This window comes from Biomphalaria glabrata, chromosome 3, assembly GCF_947242115.1.
Source record: "Biomphalaria glabrata chromosome 3, xgBioGlab47.1, whole genome shotgun sequence".
NCBI classification, from domain to species: domain Eukaryota; kingdom Metazoa; phylum Mollusca; class Gastropoda; family Planorbidae; genus Biomphalaria; species Biomphalaria glabrata.
The window spans coordinates 28,693,967-28,718,792 of record NC_074713.1 but is presented as its reverse complement, the minus strand read 5'-3'; the positions used below and the strand labels follow the sequence as shown (position 1 = coordinate 28,718,792).

Below are 24,826 nucleotides of genomic sequence, written 5' to 3'. Positions count from 1 at the left end.
AAAAAGACTTAACGTTTAGCGGTCGGGGGCGACAACAGGAAAAGTTTGAGAAACACTGCTCACTTGCCTCGAATGCCTCGAATGTCTCTCACACCTCGGCCCGTTCACCTCTTCTTAATTGAATTTTATCTGACCTGCACACTTCTTACTGGTAGAAATTGTTTATGCTAGACTTAAGGAGAATGAGTTTCTGAAGCTCAGAAATGCTGAAAAATGCTTGGCGCCTGGGGCTTTTCCCCGGACATCGCTGAAGGATCTTTAAGCGCTCCCCGAGACAAATAGATGACTAAGGTAGCGACAAAGTTCATTTTCTCCTTTAGGTGGTAGTCACAGTTTGAATGACACAGCTTAATGTTATATCGTTTCCCGTCATTAAGTCTAACAAAAGAAACATGTTTGGCTGATGTTAAAAAATATACAATGTAAAATATGCAAAGCTATTTTTAAAACGTCAAAACAATTGGATTTTAAAACAGAATTGCCACTCACTCAGATTAAATTTGTCCAAAAAGTAGGTAATCAGCCCACTGTATTGGTTCAACAAAACAATTACGATAGTTTCTATTGGGAAAAGTTTGGATAAAGTTGATGGAGGGGGGAGGAGTGACACGCTGAGCTAACCGCACCGGTGACACCGACCCTCGTGACGCCACTGTATCTAATATAGGTTTGTTGTTGTTTTGCCTTTGAGCCACATTACACAATAATTTTTGCTGAACTTTTCGAGAACTTTGATTCTCTTAAAAAATATATTTAATGAAGTTTGAAAAACCAAACGTGAATGACAACTTGAGCGACATTCAGTTCTCTATTGCCAAACAGAACAGTGTCTGACTTTTCACAGCAAACAAGTTGGAGATTAAAATGTCCACAGATTACCGTCGTGATGTCAATCAAATTAAAAATACACACACACAAAGACACACACACACACTTAATTAAAGTGATGCCTGAATGTTTCACCAAACTCTGGCTGAGAACTTGCCCAAAGGGAAGACACAAAACAAACGACCGGAAGTCTTGTCTCGCTAATAATAGCACATACATGGCATAATGACTGCAGTTTTAGAGGCTTCACTAAGTCTGGACTGCCGCAGCAGCATGCATGCGGAATTAAGGAATTAGACAAAACACACTTTCTCTTACACACACACACACGCGCACGTGCGAATTTGTGTAGCATTTGTTGATGTTAGATTTCTACGACGGTGAGGGTAAAAATGGGGGGACGCTAAAAACGGTGAGATTGATGAGCAGACGCGAAATGGTGTCAGATAAAACGAAAAGAACCATTGGGTGTCCACATCTTGTTATGCAGAAATGCTATTTAAAAAAAATGAACATTATTTAGACATTTGCATATTCCTGATGAAATGACCACTCTAATGTTCATTTTAAGTGAAATAAAGGAAGTTTGGTGAGAATGACAAAAAGGCAGCAACACGGGCGAGGTCAAAGGTGATATAGATCAGTGGAAGTACAACAAAATGTATGAGTTATATAAGTCAAATGTCCAAGGACTACAGAATTAGTCAACTGCTCGATGACATTGCTGTAATGGAACTAGTAGTTTATTATCAGCTTCTATTTGACCAAAGAAACAAGTTTCTGTGATTATCAGTTTTTGTTAAAAGCATTATCTCTTTTTTTTTTTTGACAAATTTGTTTTTATTTTAATTTAAAGTAAAAATGATGTTTGAAATTGTTAATCTGATGGCTGCCTGGTCATGCGGCTTGCGCGCTGGGCTGTTGTTCGGATTTATCGATGGTTTGCACTAGGAAGTAAATTATCTTCAACTCTGAAAAAAATCAGAAACATGTTAAACATTTTTAAAACGTCTAAAATGAAAAGTCTACATTTAAATCGTTTTATTTGGATGTCAACTTTCAAATAACCACAAATAAAACGTGTTTTAACAATTATAAAAAGAATATAGCCTAAAATTTTATTTGATCTCCAGAGTTACATTTTGCCGATAATCCTTTACGTCTGTCTCATGTTAGTTCGAGGCAGAAGTGAAAGCAGAGCAGTGAGCGGGACATGCGGGAGGCAGTGCCGCGTGATGGAAGACTTGCAACTTATGAGAATATTGTTGGCATGTTCTATAATTAATAACTTAGAAAGGGCAGACAATCTTTTATGTAAGGTTTTCGATTTACCATTACGACAGTGTTAGCTAGAAAGTAAACTAAATCTGAACATAGTCCATTTATCATAGTGGGAACTACAAAACATCTGTTCATGTCGAGAAAAAAGAAAGGTATTGCGCTTCTCATCAAGTAGACAGATATTCAAATTGTGCACATCTTTGTCTAGGTCAGTGTTTCACAACCTGTGTTCCGTGGAACACCCAGTGTGTTATGCGAGGCCTGACTAGGCGCTCCACGAACTGACTGGAATAAGTCACTAGAAAGTCACAACGTGAATTCATCTCTTGAAAGAAAACAAGCAAAGTGTTACTCAGAAATACTCAGAATGTGCGAAGCAATCCGTTAAGGAACAAGTTTGGGAATTACTGATCTAGATAGAAAATAAGATTGGGAATCACTGGTCTAGATAGAAAATAAGATTGGGAATCACTGGTCTAGATAGAAAATAAGATTGGGAATCACTGGTCTAGATAGAAAATAAGATTGGGAATCACTGGTCTAGATAGAAAATAAGATTGGGAATCACTGATCTAGATAGAAAATAAGATTGGGAATCACTGATCTAGATAGAAAATAAGATTGGGAATCACTGGTCTAGATAGAAAATAAGATTGTGAATTACTGGTCTAGATAGAAAATGTGATTGGGAATCACTGGTCTAGATAGAAAATATGATTGGGCATCACTGGTCTAGATAGAAAATATGATTCTGTTTTTCTTCCTCTATATAGAAAATAAGCTTGGGCATCACTGGTCTAGATAGAAAATAAGATTGGGAATCACTGGTCTAGATAGAAAATAAGATTGGGAATCACTGGTCTAGATAGAAAATGTGATTGGGAATCACTGGTCTAGATAGAAAATAAGATTGGGAATCACTGGTCTAGATAGAAAATATGATTCTGTTTTTCTTCCTCTATATAGAAAATAAGCTTGGGAATCACTGGTCTAGATAGAAAATATGATTCTGTTTTTTTTCCTCTATATAGAAAATAAGATTGGGAATCACTGGTCTAGATAGAAAATAAGATTGGGACTCACTGGTCTAGATAGAAAATAAGATTGGGACTCACTGGTCTAGATAGAAATTAGAGTGTGTTTTTCTTCCTCTATATAGAAAATAATATTGGGAATCACTGGTCTAGATAGAAAATAAGATTGGGACTGACTGGTCTAGATAGAAAATAAGATTGGGAATCACTGGTCTAGATAGAAAATAAGATTGGGACTGACTGGTCTAGATAGAAAATAAGATTGGGACTCACTGGTCTAGATAGAAAATAAGATTGGGACTGACTGGTCTAGATAGAAAATAAGATTGGGACTCACTGGTCTAGATAGAAAATAAGATTGGGAATCACTGGTCTAGATAGAAAATAAGATTGGGACTGACTGGTCTAGATAGAAAATAAGATTGGGACTCACTGGTCTAGATAGAAAATAAGATTGGGAATCACTGGTCTAGATAGAAAATAAGATTGGGACTGACTGGTCTAGATAGAAAATAAGATTGGGACTCACTGGTCTAGATAGAAAATAAGATTGGGAATCACTGGTCTAGATAGAAAATAAGATTGGGACTGACTGGTCTAGATAGAAAATAAGATTGGGAATCACTGGTCTAGATAGAAATTAGAGTGTGTTTTTCTTCCTCTAGATAGAAAATAAGATTGGGACTCACTGGTCTAGATAGAAAATAAGATTGGGACTCACTGGTCTAGATAGAAATTAAGATTGTTATCCTCTTGAAACAACAAGAAGTTCTATATCAATGGCTAAAAGAAGTCCCATCGTTCAATAGCGTAAAGTTATTCAACTCACACAGAAGATGGTGCAGAAACGAGTGGATTGCTTCCAACAGTTTGCGCGGCCTGTAATGGTTCCGAGCGTCCACTTCTGCTGACCCAAAGGTTTTCTTTTAAAGAAAGTGTGAGTTTTAAAAGTAACTTTAACGTAAACAAGCAAAATAATAAAAAAAAACTCAAACAAAGTATATCTAAGGAAAAGAACAGTAAAAAAAAAGTCAAGGTCACATATCTCAATACTGCAGGAATAATCTCCCTTTTTATATATAAAACAAAATTAATAATTAATTAGTTAATTTTTTATTGATTCATGTGTTGTCATCGACAATGAAGAATTGTGCAAAGTTTCAACTTGATTCGAGATTGGAAAGTGGGAGAAAAACATGTACAAAACGTAAAAAGAGGAATAACTCCACATCTCTCAATAAGTAGCATTAATTTCCCTTTTTAGTACCTAACAAAATAATTATTTACCAATAATCAATTAATTAATTAGTCAATTTTTTAATATGGATTTATGTTTTGTTGGTTACCCGTACTACAATTAAGTGTGTAAAGTTTCAACTTGATTAGAAAATGGGTGTGGGAGAAATAACGTAGAAATAAATTGTACCAGACAGACGGACAGACAAACAGACAGACAGAGTGATTAGATATAAGCTTTGTAATAAAAAGTTCCATATTTCTTTTTTATTGCCTACCGCCTCTCTTGACACAAGCATTAGAAATGTACGGCACTTATTAGACCTAAAGATAATTAATGACAATGTTCAATGGTTCCAGCCAATGAATGTAAATCTATGTCTATTTGAACACCAATGCCATGTTATCTAATCAGTTCGGTGCTTTTTAGAACCAGAACTAGACCATTCATGTCCCATCATTGAAAAAACCTGTTCACTGGTTGATTCATTAAAGTATGTCACTTTAACTTCAAGCTGCCAACTGTTCAAATTTATTGTGTCAGTTATTACGAAAGTCTCACAGAACGATTGGTTGCGATAAGACTCCTTACGGCTAAAGTTTTTTTTTTTGCTTGGTGTTCATTCAAGTTGGTCAGAAAGACGTGAGTCTTGTAGTCGTGTCGAAATATGAGAAGTCAACAGATGGTACGCTTAGTGGTGACACACACACTGAATAAAATCAAGTTATTACAACAATATATCTTTTGGTTATTTAATATGTCTACTATCTCTCTTTCTTTTTCTCTTTCTCTTTTTCTCTCTTTATATATATATATATATATATATATATATATATATATATATATATATATATATATATATATGCATGTATGTGTGTGTGTGTGTGTGTGAACAGCGTAAAGCAAGAATACATCTATCTATCTATCTATCTATCTATCTATCTATCTATCTATCTATCTATCTATCTATCTATCTATCTATCTATCTATCTATCTATCTATCTATCTATCTATCTAAAAAGCAACTGTTTGCCAATCTACCTATCTATATCTCTCTCCACATGTTAATTAACTAAAACAGCACTAACAGCTGTTTGCTAGATACATTTGTAGCAACTTTAAAAAAAAACATTCCTCTTTCTCATTTTTTTTATAGATGTGTATCGAGTCTTCGTGAATTTCCATGCAATACCAACAGTTTTAAAGATGACCTGTGCCCATTACAAATGACGAGAAAAACATCGCTCAGAACATGACTAGCCAAAACTGACCATCCTGGACATAAACCCTCCCCCACACAATGTGTCCTTTGTTCTTCTCTGAATGGATAGAACTCACAACTACACTAGGATAATGTGAGGAGGATACCTTCTAGTGAAATTTCATACTTTTTGGATGGTCAGAAGCCCAGAGGTAGTGTCATCAGGACAAGGAGCAGTCCAATTAATAGACGGCCATAAGAGAGCATTCATTTCAAAGTGACTTGAGACTTGCCATTGTTGAACAATGAATGAACACGCAGCTTATTTCCATTGGGACCTACTTCGTCAGCCTCTTCAGACGCCACAGTTTGGGATGGGAGCACCTTTCTTTGATGTTAACAGGTCAGATTTTTTTTACAACAAAAAAAAAAAAAAAACAACTCCTAAACAACGTCCGTGTTGGTAGCCGAATGATTTGGTTGGTAAAATGTTCGATTTAAGTTTGATATGGCTGATTAAAGTAATTAAAAATATAAATGTGATTCGACCATTAGAAATCAAAACAACCTAAATAATATCAATACCACTTTATTCGTTTGAAGGAAAAGTCTTAAAGACAATGTTGACCATCATTCCTGCTGACTGCTCTCTCTCTCTCTCTTTCTCTCTCTCTCTCTCTCTCGAAAACGTCACTTTATATACGATAATTTACGCACCTTGCGCACCGTTGAACCCAATGAATAGTACACGAAGTGGTGCAGACTGGTTCCCAGCTTGTGTGTGTCTAAACAAGTTTTGGAATGTAGATTCAAAATAATTTCCTTTGCTTTCCTATGTTTTGTTTTCAATTGATATTTCGGACATAAGAAACAACTCAACAGACTTTTAATTCATTTCCCATTTATTTATTATACTTTGTGTAATGGAGTGTGTGCGTGTGTGTGTGTTTCCATGGTGAAGTTGAGCAGAAGTTAGCGATTGGTTTGAGGCTATAAGCGACACTGTCGTCGTCTTAGGTACACCAGACGAGTCCAGTATGTCAGAATGTACAGACGTGTGTTTGTAGTGAGTTAGATTTTGTTTCAAATGACATGATATATGACTCAAGTCTACTACATTTATTTCCTTTGATCTCCAGTTGAACATGTCGGTACTGTATTTAAAAGTTATATTTAGTTTTGTTTACAAACAAGTTATTCCATTTATTTCAAGTCTTATAATAAATGATATATAATAAATAAAATAATATACTAGACATACTAAATATACACAAAGGAGTATTTAAAAAAAAATAGTTACATGCCTAAATGACTATTATTAAATAAATCCGAATTTTTAATGTGTAATGTCATTGTACATCTATTCCTATTTCTAAGTCAATAGAAGACCAGTGACAGTTAAACTTGTTCAAAGTAAAGAACAAACTCAGGACGTGAAGACCTAACATTCAACATGTATTTGTAAAAGGTTGAAATGTTACTATTTTTGGTACTCAATTCAAAATGGCTAGTTTTACCTACTTTACGGCAGTCGAGCAGAAGTCTACGCTTGAAATTCAGCGTGTTCGCGAGTGGAGAACGAGCGGAGCCTTTAGGAAGTTTCATTAATGTTTGGGGGGGGGGGGAGAGGAAGACTATTTAAGAGAGTAAAACGATAGATTTAAAGGGTGATTAATTGAAGACAGTTATTTAATTAAAAGATTAATTCAAGACAGTTAAACATTACAAGATTCATTCAAGACAGTTAAAGATTAAAAGATTCATTGAAGACAGTTAAAAATTAAAAGATCAATTCAAGACAGTTAAAGATTAAAAGATTCATTGAAGACAGTTAAACATTACAAGATTAATTCAAGACAGTTAAACATTACAAGATTCATTCAAGACAGTTAAAGATTAAAAGATTCATTGAAGACAGTTAAAAATTAAAAGATCAATTCAAGACAGTTAAAGATTAAAAGTTTCATTCAAGACAGTTAAAGATTAAAAGTTTCATTCAAGACAGTTAAAGATTAAAAGTTTCATTCAAGACAGTTAAAGATTAAAAGTTTCATTCAAGTCAGTTAAAGATTAAAAGTTTCATTCAAGTCAGTTAAAAATTAAAAGATCAATTCAAGACAGTTAAAGATTAAAAGTTTCATTCAAGACAGTTAAAGATTAAAAGATCAATTCAAGACAGTGAAAGATTAAAAGTTTCATTCAAGTCAGTTAAAGATTAAAAGATTAATTCAAAACAGTTAAAGATTAAAAGTTTCATTCAAGACAGTTAAAGATTAAAATTTTCATTCAAGTCAGTTAAAGATTAAAAGTTTCATTCAAGACAGTTAAAGATTAAAAGTTTCATTCAAGTCAGTTAAAGATTAAAAGTTTCATTCAAGTCAGTTAAAAATTAAAAGATCAATTCAAGACAGTTAAAGATTAAAAGTTTCATTCAAGTCAGTTAAAGATTAAAAGTTTCATTCAAGTCAGTTAAAAATTAAAAGATCAATTCAAGACAGTTAAAGATTAAAAGTTTCATTCAAGACAGTTAAAGATGAAAAGTTTCATTCAAGTCAGTTAAAGATTATGTCAGTTAACGAAATGTCTTTATATGTCATTGTTTCATCTCATGCTTTAATCTTATCTAGAATGAATATTTGAAGAAATATTGATCTTAAAATTGTTACCTAACCTAACCTTAACCTTAACCCTTCTGGTGTAGTACAGACTGACGTTTAATTCTACGTGGACTTCTTCAATTTGATAGGTCAAGAAATGGTCACGTTTGCCAAACTATGTTTTAGAAAAATCAAATTGGATGAAGCTTTGTGCTGGAAATAAAACTGGCCAGAGATAGCTTTCAACAAACATTTGATGGTGGATTGTTCAAGTCCAAAGACTTACTAATGATGGCTGATCTCTGTTGACGTCCCAAGGGTTGTGTCCCTTGTTGTCTCAGCCAATGCACCTTCAAGGTTTAAAGGTTGCGTTCATAGAAAGTGACTTTGATCTGGTCTCTCCAGAGAGCGAGGTCATGTTGACCGATTCTTGGGAGCTGAAAACTTAAGACCTCTGTGTCCATCTTGATCTTCATTTAGTGGGGCGCTGTTTACCATGTGAGAGCCCCATAGATTTACCTTCACTGGCTTGCTAGGGTTTCAACAAGGAAGCGACAAACATCCAAATAGACACATAATTGTGTTTGAGAGAGACAAAGAAATATTTTTAAAAGCATAAGAGAGAGAGAGAGAGAGAGAGCGAACGTCGAGAGAGAAAGAGAGAGAGAGAGAGAGAGAGAGAGAAAGAATAACACTTTCACACACAAGCACACACACTAATAAACAAACATAAAGGCGCGTGGCTCCCCACAAAAAAGAGAGTTAAGCGTTCCTGATTTTAACACAGTCTCGCTTCCAGTGCCTTGACTTTGACTTTAATAACATTAGAGAATATCGCATAACGTGAAAAGGTCAACATTAGAGCAATGTCACATGACGTGACAACGTCAACATTAGAGCAATGTCACATGACGTGTGTTAAGGCTTCCGCGCGGTGTTGATTCTTGGCAATCTGTCTAGTGTAGATCTGACTGGAAGTAACGCTGAACTCAACACTTCAGTAACACCGGCGAAAGGCCGAAACAATCAAATATGTAGTCGACGCTGATGTTGGTCTATAAAGATATTTAATACTCAAGAAGGGAATCGTTCGATGTCAGCTATGTCCGTAAATCCGTATATCTATTGTACTCAAGTCTACTACTCTACACGAAGCGTCTTCTTTGTAGCGTCACTTAGAGCGTTCTTGTTTTTTAACCAACTTTACGTCATCGTCGCTAAGTAAAACTTTACCCTATTCCCGAAACAAATAACTAATTCCTAATCATGTCATAACACGTAACAAGGTCAACATTAGAGCAATGTCACATGACGTGACAATGGCAACGTTAGAGCAATGTCACATGACGTGACAATGGCAACGTTAGAGCAATGTCACATGACGTGACAATGGCAACTTTAGACTAATGTCACATAATGTGACAGAGACAACCTCCTGACAATGTAAGTTGTGTGGATTTCAAGCTGAAATGGCAGAATACTTACTAGAACTAGGTGAATGTGTTGTGGAGAAATGTCCTCATCTTATACAGACGTTACTTTAAAAAAAGAAGATGATTACATCCTACGCGACATGCATTTAGTCTTGCATATTAACCAATAACCTAAATACTGCAAAGTCACTGGTTTTCCTGGCTAGCCCAGGCAACCCAGAGAGCAATGACACAATCAACTTTGACAGTTTGGACACTGATAGCGTTTCGTCATCCCCCCTTCCCCTCGAACGTTGACCACTTTGTGATGTGAACTTCTCACATTGTATCCTAATACTTAACCTCTCCATCTGTACCCGTTGCTTTCTAGACAACACTGCACACATTGTATCCTAATACTTAACCTCTCCATCTCTACCTGTTGCTTTCTAGACAGCACTGCACACATTGTATCCTAATACTTAACCTCTCCATCTGTACCTGTTGCTTTCTAGACAACACTGCACACATTGTATCCTAATACTTAACCTCTCCATCTGTACCCGTTGCTTTCTAGACAACACTGCACACATTGTATCCTAATACTTAACCTCTCCATCTGTACCTGTTGCTTTCTAGACAACACTGCACACATTGTATCCTAATACTTAACCTCTCCATCTGTACCTGTTGCTTTCTAGACAACACTGCACACATTGTATCATTGCACATTATCATTGCATAGATGATTGTAAGATAATTGATATATTTGGTTCATCCCATCAGACGACATTTTTGTGAAATTTAATGTACAAATGTATTGTAAGAAAGACACAAAGAGTTGTAAATTAATTTTTAATAAAAATAGCCTCATTGATTTTGTGTTGAATCTAAACTACCATTAGAAGTTTGATTTCTATGAAGTGTTCACAATTTGACGACCTATCTGCTCTTTGTTTACGTTTTAATTGTCAGTAGCCGGTTTACATTTTTTTTTAAATTTCATTTTAACATTCAAGTGTGTGTGTGTGTATGTGCGTGTGTGTGTGTGTGTGTGTGTGTGTGTGTGTGTGTGTGTGTGTGTGTGTGTGTGTGTGTGTGTGTGTGTGTGTGTGTGTGTGTGTGTGTGTGTGTATATATATATATATATATATATATATATATATATATATATACAGAAAGATAGAAAAAAAAAGGAAAGCGTTAAGGAGACACGTGGTAGGGTAAAAGAAAACCTTTAAACAAAAAGTGGAAAATCGGAGGAGATTTTAAATAAATGAAAAAAAAAATATGAGAAGTATAATAATATTGCATACTTTTAAAAATAGGCAAACAAGTGTCAACCGGAGACTTAACAAAAAAGCCAGCTATTGGTAGATTTGCACACTTTTAGGAAAATCCTCCACATTAGAATATTTTTTTTGTTGTCAAAACTAAATATTCCCTAAATTAAGTTCTGCAAAATATTCAAATCCAACGACGTTGTGTAACAGCTAATGATTTCAGTTACTGATCATAATATAGTGAAAGTTTTGTTTGAACTTAGTGACAATGAAGTGTGAAAGTAATCTGAGCAGACGATAAAATATATATTTAAAGATGTTTTTTTCTGATAAGACACGTACCAATTACAACTGGTTTACTGAAAACTTTTACATTGCACATATTTTAAATTCATTTTCGAAACATTATTTCACATGCAGCTGTTCACGTTTTGTTTTTTTTGGTCAATGTTACCATTATTTCACTCTGGCCAATACAGACAGATAACAAATAGTATAAGTAAGTATGAGTACACATTTTTTGTGGAGGAAAATCGATTGGTAAATAATTTTAGTTAACATGTATATAGTTTATGTTTCATAGTTTCTGACATCGAAATATGAAAAACTTCCAATGACTTTTTCTTAACTCAAAGGTACGATTAGTTCTTTATGTTAACTATAAAAAATCAAATAAATTACTAAGGACATATTCATTTGTCGAAAACAAATGCACTAAAGCATCTTATGTTTGTCATGCTAAAATATAGAAACCCTTCTTTTTACATGCATTGCTCGCCATAGTGGACCCTTATGGGCCGCCTTTGAGTTTGTGTTCGAACCCAAACTATCTTTGTTATCTTTGTTTGTTTTTTTTAAATACTACCTGCACGACACCAAAAAATCATTTTGTTAGAAGAGCTCAATGACTAAAAAAGATGTACACACACTTACACAAAACTAAACATATCTGTTGTCCAGGAGTGGTTCTTTATCTGACACACAAACACACACACACACTGGCGTATAGAACTGAATAGATTACAATATTGTGGGAAAGAAATCTGATTTTGAAAACAACAATTTATTAACCAAAATAAAAGAGGACTTCAAAAATGAAACAGAGAGAGAGAGAGAGAGAGAGAGAGAGAGAGAATGGAATATCATGGGCATAGCCCCAGGGGGGTTGGGGTTCAACCCTCCAAAATGAAAAGTTTGTGTCTGAATTTTGCATTGTTTTTTTTTAGGGGGGGGGGGGAGATTTTAATGTTAAACCACCACTTGCCCAGCGCAACCGAAGGGGAGGGGGTTGGGTTTAAAATCCCCTTCCAGGTGGTTTAAAGGTTAAAACCCCCTCTTCTATAAAACGATAAATAATGCAAAAGAACAGTCCCCAAATTCCATGAGCGTAGCCAAGGGCATTTGAGTTTAAAACCCCTTCCAAATTTAATTTTACGATAAAACCCCTTCTTCCATATAACACTAAAGCATACAACAGTCACCAGATTTTATGAGCGTAGCCAAGAGGGGTTTTGTGTTTAAAAACACCTCCAGAGGGCTTTAAGTTAAAACCCTTCCAGAGGGTTTTGAGTTTAAAATCCCCTTCAGATATTTTTTAGGTGAAAAATCCCTTTTCAATTTTATCCTAAAGCAAACTACAGTCACCAAATTCTAAGTGCGTAACCAATGAGGTTTTGAGTTGTTGTTTTTTTTAAAAAAACCTCCAGAGATTTTTTAGTTAAAATCCCCTAACAGATGTTTTTGACGATAAAACTTTCCTTTTCGATCTAAAATCTAAAGCAAACTACAGTCCACTAATTGCATGAGCATAACCAAGAGGGGTTTCACATTTCTACAAATCGCTGGGGGCTCTATTCATAAAAAGCAGTGAATAGCAGATTTAGTTTTTGAACTAATATTTTTAGCGGCCCCCGAAAGGGGAAAAGACGCTATTTGTTTTGTGCGAAATGTCTGTCCGTCAGTCCGTCTGTCCGTCCGTCCCGTTTAGATCTCGTAAACTAGAAGAGATATTGAAAATCCGACTTCACAATATTTTAGACCATTCAAAGTTCTGATGCAACGGCTACTTTTTTTTTTCCTGAAAGCGAAAATTCTAATTTTTAAAAATCAATTATGCAAGAAGTTTTTTATAAGAAAAAGCTAATTAGTATGCATTATATGTTACACCTAATTTAAGACGAATAGTAATCTTATAAAAATCATTTTCGTGAACATTTTTTTATATAGCGGAAATTTTTTTTTTTTTTTTTTTTGAGAATTCGAAAATGAGATTGAGCCTTTTCAAAGAAATTAATTTATTTAGTTCGAGCCGAAGGTCCCGGGTTCGAATCCTGGTGAAGACTGGGATTTTCAACTTCTGAGTCCCCAGCTCTAATGGGTACCTGACATTAGTTGGGGAAAAGCAAAGGCGGTTGGTCGTTGTGCTGGCTACATGACACCCTCGTTAACCGTAGACCACAACGACAGATGAACTTTACATCATCTGCCCTATAGACCACAAACCTAGTTAGGCCAGGTTCACATCTAACTTTACATTCACTTTCACGTATCCTTTGATCTGCGGGACGGTTGGGGCACTACACAAGATCTATTAACCTTCTTTCTCCATTCTTATCTCTCATTTGTCTTTGATATAATTTCATTCGAATGTTCTTTCTGAAAATATTGAAGCCTACCTGGGTGGACCACTGGTCGTGCGGTTTGCGCGCTGGACTGTCGTTTGGATTTATCGACGATCGAAGGTTCAAACCCTGCCTGCTCCCATCCCCCGTCGTCCTGCGGGAGGTTTGGACTAGGAAGTAAACCATCTTCAACTCTGAAGGATTATCCGAATTATGTAAAACATTTTACTTCGGGGGCCGATTTTGAGTTTGTGTTTCCACACAAACTGTCTTTTGTAACCTTGTTTAATAGCAGAATAATGCACTGTAGATACCTCAGAATGTGCATTTTTTTTCTTTTAAATACCGGAAATAGTACTTGGCGGCGGGGGAGCTCACAGCTAAACAGCTACCCGCTACGCCCATGTGGCATACGCTTAACAAAGCCAGATAAAATTGAAATAATATTCCTATTCTTGAAGCCTCCATTTAAGATGTGAATATTTAAATAGAATTTCCAAGTGTGCACATTTTTGGACTCCTCTATATATAAATACATTCCATGGTCACGTCCAACAAAAAATGTGTAGAACTTTCTGTTCAGTTCGAACTACATTTTGAATAACTTGAAATGTTTCGAATGTCCACCCTTTAGACACTTCTAGAACCATTGCCGATTTCTTTTTGTATTGTGTTTCTGTAGTGAGTTATGAACTTGCACAACTTGTGGTGGGTAATTCGTAAATAATAAGATCATCTTTTGGAAATCGGTTCAATGATTTAGTGATTCGGTGATTCACAAAACTGTACTGAACCATTTTGAACCAATCATGGCTACATTCACATTATTGACATGGCGATGTACATCCTTTAATGGTGTATTCTGTTTGATCTCGTCACGCCAAAAATAACTTTGAAAAAGCGAGAGTTCCACTTTGAATTTGAATTAGGAGTAAGAATATTTGGTCGTCTGAACGTCACGTGGGAGGAAACACATAAACGTCATCAACGATCTTTTCTTAACGCCATGAGGTGGGAAGGGGATATTAAACGAGAAAACATTTGATTCAAACAATCAAAAAGAACACCAAAAGTTTGAGTATTTTGTTTTATTCTTATCATTTGTCACTGACCTACATTTCTTTAGTTTCTTACTTATATATTTGCCCTCCATGTCTCATACTTTGCCAAACGATTTTCTCGAGACCCGCCCATTATGGAAGTGTGTAGATGAAATAAAAATTAACTGTTGACTAACACTCAAATGTTCCCTATCCAGAGGAAGCGTAGTGAGGGGGTGAGGGTACGATGTCCCTGGCGCCACCCTCAGGGGGAGGGCGCCACACGCAAAGAGGCGCCAAAAAAAGTTATTATAGATATTTTAGTTAGGTAATACATTCTAAGATTATTTGTATTAAATTATTATTAAATACTTTTAATTTATAAGCCTATATTTCTATGTGATGTTCATGGAAACTGGGGAGGGGCGCCAATAAAGTAACTTGCCCCGGGCGCACGTTTTTCTCACTACGCCAAAAGTTAGCCAATTAGAATAAGATTAGAGCTAGTTATAGAATAGTTAGATTGCACTGGTTTCAGCTTTAAAAAAAAATACGTTTATAAGTGAGGAGTGTAGAATGAGGGAGTGATGAGGGAGGTGGACACAAAAAAAGTATGATCGTCTGCTTGACTGGAAGTTGTGAAGGCAGACGTGAGGTGTGGAGTAATCTCCCCATCAAACATGGCGACCGCGAGTTTGCTTTCGCCCCACTAATGCGGCACGCGACAGCAAACAGTATTGAGAAGCTTTTGACTTTGCACAAGGATTTCTGCAAGGGGTGCTGAGATGTCACTACAAGCGAGCCAAGAGTTTGCTTTCTCAATTTAGGAACTCTCGAGAACAAGTTGCTGAGGATGTAGGAGAACTGGCTGAACATTGGCCTTTTAAACAATTTTGTGGGATCTATTTTTTCCCCCCATAAAACTGATGCTATTAATAACAGAAGTCTTTGAGCATTTTAAACGTTACACTCAAATCATCGGTTTAATCTTAAACTCGTGTATTTGGTTGGTTTAGTTTTTGCTTTGTGTATGTTTAGTTTTATGAATGGGTTGAGTTTATGTCTAAGAAAATGAAAGAGACAGTGGTTGAAAGAGACTGGTTGAAAGAGACAGTGGTTGAAAGAGACAGTGGTTGAAAGAGACAGTGGTTGAAAGAGACAGTGGTAGACGGTCTTGTTCGTTGATGGCTTTAAGTTATTTTTATTTGCTAGACCTCATAGGTTTGATACGCTAGCTGGCACATTACAGTTTTAATGAAGTAGAGTTGACTTGAAAGAAAAAAACGCAACAGCGATTGCAACAAGAAAAATAACTTTGTTTATCAACATTGTCTGAGCATGCGCAAGGCCAGGGTTGTAAACTATCGAGTGTAGGAAATGTTTACTTTGTCTCTTGACTTTGTAGTGACCACGAAGTATGAGGATCATCTTGAATTTCAGAAAGACTTTGACTTGTGATAGACTAGTCAGGATCTGAAGGAACGCAGTTCAAATCTTCAAAAGTTAACAAACTGATTTTTTTAAATTTAATGTTTGTCAATGACATCACACTTTTATTTCATTGATATCTTCTAAATCTCAGCTACCAAGTTCTGGGTAACGCGACGGGATTTGAAAACATTTGAAAGGGGAAAGGAGGTGATGCACATCTAGCGCGGAAAACAACTTAATATCCATATGTTTGTAACAAATGGTTTCAATCTTAAAGTGAAATTCCATTGGGTCGTTGCTAATGACATTTAATATTTTAAAATGTATCCAATGAAAATAGTTTTACAGTTTCTGCTTCTATCGTACCCCCCCCCCCCCACAAACACACACACTCCCTCTTAGAATCAAAGGCTAAGCACAAAAAGGTCGAGGTTATTGTGATGCACTATGGGATGTTCTATTATGATAGCAGCATATTATATGTGTCAGTGAGTTATCTCATTCTCGATCACTTCCCAAGTCGTCACGTCCCAGGTCATTGTAGGTCAGGGACAAGCGATGTATTCATGTGTCTCAGTCGTGACACGTTATCAGAAAATACAAATGGGTCGGACATACCAGGATCGAAACTCAGTAATAATCTGGTTGTATAAGAATAGTTCTAAAGTGTGTTCCCTTCGCGAGACTCGACTCTGTCATGATCAGGTGATTACAATAGAATTAACCCATCCAAACAGTACAGGTAATATTACGTACATGCACAAACTTGTTGGAGTCTGGGCAAGTAGCAAAGGAGGCCCCATTATTACTTATCTTTAGCTTATAAATTAGAGACGTTCCTTACAAAAAATAAGATAATTACGTCCTCGTTAGGGGTCTCGTTAGGGTCATGAAACAATTGAGTTTATAGTAGAGATGTCAGTCATCTGGTGAATCTGGAGAACAGCACTGCGCATATACACAACACTGGTATTTCATTCAAGGTAATGGATGGATTTGAACTGTAAGTGCTCAGTTTTACAACGTAAACGTTTGATACAGCAGCTTGCAACTTGAAGGTGGCCGAGTACAACCAGTGTATGGAGGAGGATTTAAACTAACTAGCCTAAGTAATTACGTTTACTTGCTGGCACACCTTCCAGTGTGTTTCAAATTTGATAGAATTAGTTGAATTGTTTTACTATCTCCAATGCCGACTATTCTAAGGCATCCTCAGAGAGACAGAATAACGCTCTGTGATGTCAGTCTACAACTAGGTCCCCCAAGCCCAGCCGCTTGTCTTGGTGCTGTGGTATACAGTCACAGAAAAATTAAATCTAACACCGATCACCATATTTCCTTAGTGGCGAGGCCTCAGTGAATTCAGCCAGTAGCTTAAAGACCAACTGAAGAGGTTTTGGGGTCCATCACAGAAGCCGCTTCAATACTTTTCTGTAATATAATGCTTAAAAAAACATGTGCAAAATATTTTCTAAGACTACTAAATTTAAATCTAGATCTACATCTAAACTCAGACTTTCTTGAAAACAAAAAAGCCTCTCCATTCTCATTCCATTCACACTTCACACAATCTGTTCTATGTATTAATGCTCACACTATTCAATGAGCCAGTAGTACATTTCTATAGGACACAGACACACTCACACATAGCAACTAATTATAAAAACGACACTATAAGTTCAATGCTGCCCGCAGAATATTATATATATTTCAAGGTTGAAAACACAACAGAAAGTGACCACTGAACTTACTATAATGACTACAGCACCAAACAAGAGTACGGTCTACATTCTACATCTAGTATATGTATATGTCAATTAATCCATCGACAATTTATTTTCCAAGTCGGCTAATACTCGGTAAACAGAATATTAATATTCATTCTAGTGTCGTGTGCAGCATGCCCGCACGTTGCCCCATTTACTCCGCTTCTAATGTACACATCCGCGCTGTCATTAAATTCACATTCATTTCTCTAGTAAGCTGCGTCAATACGTAGCTAGGGAACTAGTTGTTCTACTCTGTGACGTCCTTATCAGTTCTATCAGTTTCATAAAACATCTTCATGCGCATGGATTTCATTCAAACCTATCAGGAACACGACTCGATTTACATTCATTAATAAGTTGCAGGGCCGAGGAGCGCAAGTCATGAATTAGAAATATCGTATTGAAACATTTTGAGTGATTTTCTTTATTTGCTATTATAAGGACTAACGTTTATTAGTCAAATACTATCTAGATCTAAATTTGATGATTGAGCAATTTAGAGAATAGAATTGTAGAGATAAGTGAAACTTGAGATTTCACTCGTTCCACTAAGAAAAACTGTGTAATGAATGTTGTGCTAATTGCTGGCCAGGAGCGTTGACAAGTGCTGTCCTGTTAACATGAGAGCGATGCTGGCCAAAGGAAGCTGCCTGTCTATTCTGGAGGCGTTTCAAATGTTTGAAAATGTTGTATTTAAAGATTGCAAGCCAGGGTAAGTTGTTTTTTTTTTTTCAAGGGAAAACGGGTTGAAAAAGGTGGGTTTTTTTTTTGGCTTTCTCCTTGTTTCTATGTGATTATCATTTTCCTTTTTTTTTTTTGAATTTTTTTTTCTTTTTTAAACCATTGAAGTGGCTTATAATGAGGGAAGCATTACAAGGTCGAGATTCTGTAAACAATCTGTCAACTGAGATCATCAACTTGATGCACTTGGAAGGGTTTTGTACGGAAATAGTCAATATACCATACAACACAACATATACAACACCTACACAACTTATACAACACCAACACAACATATACAACACCTACACAACTTATACAACACCAACACAACTTATACAACACCTACACAACTTATAAACACCAACACAACATATACAACACCAACACAACATATACAACACCTACACAACTTATACAACACCTACACAACTTATACAACACCTACACAACTTATACAACACCTACACAATTTATACAACACCTACACAACTTAGACAACACCAACACAACTTATACAACACCTACACAACTTAGACAACACCAACACAACTTATACAACACCTACACAACATATACAACACCTACACAACTTATACAACACCTACACAACTTAGACAACACCTACACAACTTATACAACACCAACACAACTTATACAACATCTACACAACTTATAAACACCAACACAACATATACAACACCAACACAACATATACAACACCTACACAACTTATACAACACCTACACAACTTATACAACACCTACACAACTTAGACAACACCTACACAACTTATACAACACCTACACAACTTATACAACCCCTAAACAACTTATACAACACCAACACAACTTATACAACACCTACACAACTTATACAACACCTACACAACTTAGACAACACCTACACAACTTATACAACACCAACACAACTTATACAACACCTACACAACTTATAAACACCAACACAACATATACAACACCAACACAACATATACAACACCTACACAACATATACAACACCTACACAACATATACAACACCTACACAACTTATACAACACCTACACAACTTAGACAACACCTACACAACTTATACAACACCTACACAACTTATAAACACCAACACAACATATACAACACCAACACAACATATACAACACCTACACAACTTATACAACACCTACACAACTTAGACAACACCAACACAACTTATACAACACCAACACAACTTATACAACACCAACACAACTTATACAACACCAACACAACATATACAACACCTACACAACTTTTACAACACCTACACAACTTAGACAACACCTACACAACTTATACAACACCTACACAACTTATACAACACCTACACAACTTATACAACACCAACACAACTTATACAACACCAACACAACTTATACAACACCAACACAACATATACAACACCAACACATCTTATACAACACCAACACAACTTATACAACACCTACACAATTTATACAACACCAACACAACTTATACAACACCAACACAACTTATACAACACCTACACAACTTAGACAACACCAACACAACTTATACAACACCAACACAACTTATACAACACCTACACAATTTATACAACACCTACACAACTTATACAACACCAACACAACTTATACAACACCAACACAACTTATACAACACCTACACAATTTATACAACACCTACACAACTTATACAACACCAACACAACTTATACAACACCAACACAACTTATACAACACCTACACAATTTATACAACACCTACACAACTTATACAACACCAACACAACTTATACAACACCAACACAACTTATACAACACCTACACAATTTATACAACACCTACACAACTTATACAACACCAACACAACTTATACAACACCAACACAACTTATACAACACCTACACAATTTATACAACACCTACACAACTTATACAACACCTACACAACTTATACAACACCAACACAACTTATACAACACCTACACAATTTATACAACACCTACACAACTTATACAACACCAACACAACTTATACAACACCAACACAACTTATACAACACCTACACAATTTATACAACACCTACACAACTTATACAACACCAACACAACTTATACAACACCAACACAACTTATACAACACCTACACAATTTATACAACACCTACACAACTTATACAACACCAACACAACTTATACAACACCAACACAACTTATACAACACCTACACAATTTATACAACACCTACACAACTTATACAACACCAACACAACTTATACAACACCAACACAACTTATACAACACCTACACAATTTATACAACACCTACACAACTTATACAACACCTACACAACTTATACAACACCTACACAACTTATACAACACCTACACAACTTATATAACACTTACACAACTTATACAACACCTACACAACTTATACAACACCTACACAACTTATACAACACCTACACAACTTATACAACACCTACACAACTTATACAACACCTACACAACTTATACAACACCTACACAACTTAGACAACACCTACACAACTTATACAACACCTACACAACTTAGACAACACCTACACAACTTATACAACACCTACACAACTTATACAACACCTACACAACTTATACAACACCTACACAACTTATACAACACCTACACAACTTATACAACACCTACACAACTTATACAACACCTACACAATTTATACAACACCTACACAACTTATACAACACCTACACAACTTATACAACACCTACACAACTTATACAACACCTACACAACTTATACAACACCTACACAACTTATACAACACCTACACAACTTATACAACACCTACACAACTTATACAACACCTACACAACTTATACAACACCTACACAACTTATACAACACCTACACAACTTATACAACACCTACACAACTTATACAACACCTACACAATTTATACAACACCTACACAACTTATACAACACCTACACAACTTATACAACACCTACACAACTTATACAACACCTACACAACTTATACAACACCTACACAACTTATACAACACCTACACAACTTATACAACACCTACACAACTTATACAACACCTACACAATTTATACAACACCTACACAACTTATACAACACCTACACAACTTATACAACACCTACACAACTTATACAACACCTACACAATTTATACAACACCTACACAACTTATACAACACCTACACAACTTATACAACACCTACACAACTTATACAACACCTACACAACTTATACAACACCTACACAACTTATACAACACCTACACAACTTATACAACACCTACACAACTTATACAACACCTACACAACTTATACAACACCTACACAACTTATACAACACCTACACAACTTATACAACACCAACACAACATATACAACACCTACACAACTTATACAACACCTACACAACTTATACAACACCTACACAACTTATACAACACCTACACAACTTATACAACACCTACACAACTTATACAACACCAACACAACTTATACAACACCAACACAACTTATACAACACCTACACAACTTATACAACACCTACACAACTTATACAACACCAACACAACTTATACAACACCTACACAACTTATACGGCACAAACAGAGTCTAAACGTCGCCGTTCTTCTATCAACAGTGCGAGTCACGTGATCCCTTCTGAAGTTATCCAAATTTAATTTTTGATGATAATATTTTGAAAGATCTTAAAGGTCCAACCAGTTTCATTGTTTGGTCAATAAGTTGTTTTCTTCCCAAAGATCTACATAAACTGTCAAATTTCTAGGAAAATCGTTACAGTCGTTTTCTCAATATATGTCTAGTGATTTTTAAATCAGTTTCTTGCATACATGAAGAGTTTGGAAACTGATAGGAGGAATTTTCAAAAGTATGTATGTCTAGGAATAGAAATAGTGAAGATGTTCATCCATGAAGGCAGATCTTGTTGGTGTATCCGATGTACAGAATAGTTGAATCAACGAAATAGTCATTTGTGTGTGTGTACTTGTCAGCACTGCAGAATCGAAGATGTATCGCTTGAGGCCTAAAGTAACTTTGATTGAGTTGGCCACAGTGATCTGTCAATATGGCGTCCTTGACATTGTTTATTCTTTTTTATTTCAAACTTAAGACATCCAAATCTTCCTCTTTTCATTTGATTACTTTTGTAGATAGCTTCCATTAAATCGCCACCGCATTTCTACATATCACTTTGTCTTCTTTTATCTAGCTAAACTCTATTTCTTAAAGAATGTAGACGGGACTTTTGAATTCTAACAGTAGCCTAATTAAAGAGCAGATTAACCTTTAATATGACAATCACCAATAAATAATGATTTGAGATTCTGGAACACCGAGGTCCAAACAAATATTGTTACTAGAGGGGAATAACATTATTTTCATTTTCCTCATAGCTTCGACTGTGACCCAAACAAAGGCACATTTATAGAACCACTGGTTCATCGTATCTCTATTTGAAATGAGATAATCGAGGTCACACCTAACGGTCCGATAGCCTGTCGTCTGCCAGCATTTAGTAACCCTTGGCTTGTCCCACAGGTAACAGGCCATCAACATCAACCTGGCACGTTTTCAGCATCTCTTACCTACAGTACGTGCGAGCAAGAGATCTGGGCCACTTCAACAACGATGTGGGGGGGGGGTGGAAAGTAGAATAGGCCAGCCCTACCATCCCCTTCTCAAACGAGGTGCATTAACTCCCTTTGACTAATAAATTAAACAGCTCACAGTACGCCCGTTTGTCATATCACGTGACAATGATAACACTGCACTTAACGTTACACACCTTTCAAAGTGGAACACGTTTTGTGGATGTGTCAGTGTTATTAAAACCAGATCAAGGAACGGAAGTGCATCGGGCGGCACGTGGCTTGTAAGAGCGAACAGTAAGGTATCACCAAATCAACGTTTATTCATGGCTCTATTCTCTAGTTGCTTTGTTCTTTCTTGCCAATGACGACCGGGACAAAACAAAACAAAACAAAACCCAAAACAAGCTGATTGGATAAAGTGCTGTTCTTCTCAGTTGATCAACAACTTAAAATGAAAGACTTCTGACAGTGAGGAGTGGGAAACTTTGGTTGCGCGCATCACCATAGCACCTTAAGTCTAGGGTCCAATGTTGATGAAGATAATAGTATTTATTTATTCTATTTCCACAAACAATGTCTTCTAATTAACTGCTGACTTTTGTATGACCACTTGGTCCGTTAGAAACTAGGCATGTGGAAACTGGAAAATAAAAGTAATTGAAACGCGTTTCTATCGGGCACTGGTATTTTGTAGTGAATAGAACAAGTTGACCTGCCATGGTGATGAGATGTAGTTCCAGACAGCTGGTCTAACTAAACCGTTGTAGGTGTATTTACTTGCACACACATCTTAAACATTGAAAACTGTTAGTACAGACCAAAATAAACTTCAAAATTCATAACTATTTACAGCTTTCCATTTCAATGTAGATATAGAAGTAGAAACACAAACGAAACCTCAAGAGGTCGAACGATTTTAGACACTATACCAATTGTTTATTTGTCGGGAGCCAATTGTTTGTGAAACATTGGTACATAGGTAGCATGGCTGCTCTCAATTTGTTAACAAGAATATGAGAATCTATGAATTAACAAGAAAAATAAAAATTTAATTTTTTTTTTTTAAAAAGCTTATATTTAGTATAATTGTATCAGTTAGTTTGGGTTAGTCATGTAATGGATCTAGACTAACAATTAAAAATGTTTGTGATTAGAAATATTTTTACCATTTGTTTTTGTTTAGCTTTATTTCATGCTTTGAGCTTTTCAATGCGCTATCTCCAGACCAGTTGGGAAACAAAAAAGGGAAGAAGGGGTTACTGTGTGAATTTGAAATGCATTTTATATTTTTGAAAAAAGTTCAACGATTTGAGGACTCTATCCTACCATAGTGAGGTATCAGTTGCTGTACTAGTGGTGTGCTTATGAAATTAGAAAGTTTTATAGTTATCTATTGTTAGTTTCAAACTCTGAAGCGACTGCATAATTCAAAGTATAGAGGGGACCAATTCAACATACACCACAATGTGACCACAACACCTGGGCGTAGCCAGGATTTTTTTTCGGGAAGGGTTTTGGGGGATTCCCCCCCCTAACCCCCCCCCCCCCCCTCCGCGGAAAAAAAATTATATATATATATATATATATATATATATATATGTGTGTGTGTGTGTGTGTGTGTACATAATTAATCTTTATTACATTCTGACCCTTTCGGAAGACGTTTATTGTTTATTGTAGACTCCCCGCCCTTGCTAGCAA

General features: G+C 35.9%; 1 protein-coding gene across 2 annotated transcripts in view; it reads left to right on the top strand.

The window, feature by feature from the left end:
* LOC106055478 (protein trachealess-like) overlaps window positions 1–24,826 on the top strand; it is an 88,090-nt gene that overhangs the window by 4,359 nt on the left and 58,905 nt on the right. Inside the window, exon 2 of one of the 2 annotated variants that reach the window (XM_056024380.1) lies at window positions 5,537–5,984. In XM_056024380.1, the coding sequence (XP_055880355.1) occupies window positions 5,887–5,984 (98 nt within the window). In that variant the 5' untranslated portion in view covers window positions 5,537–5,886. Of the gene's footprint in view, window positions 1–5,536; window positions 5,985–17,927; window positions 18,447–24,826 lie in introns of those variants that run through there. The other variant, XM_056024381.1, reaches the window with a different exon arrangement.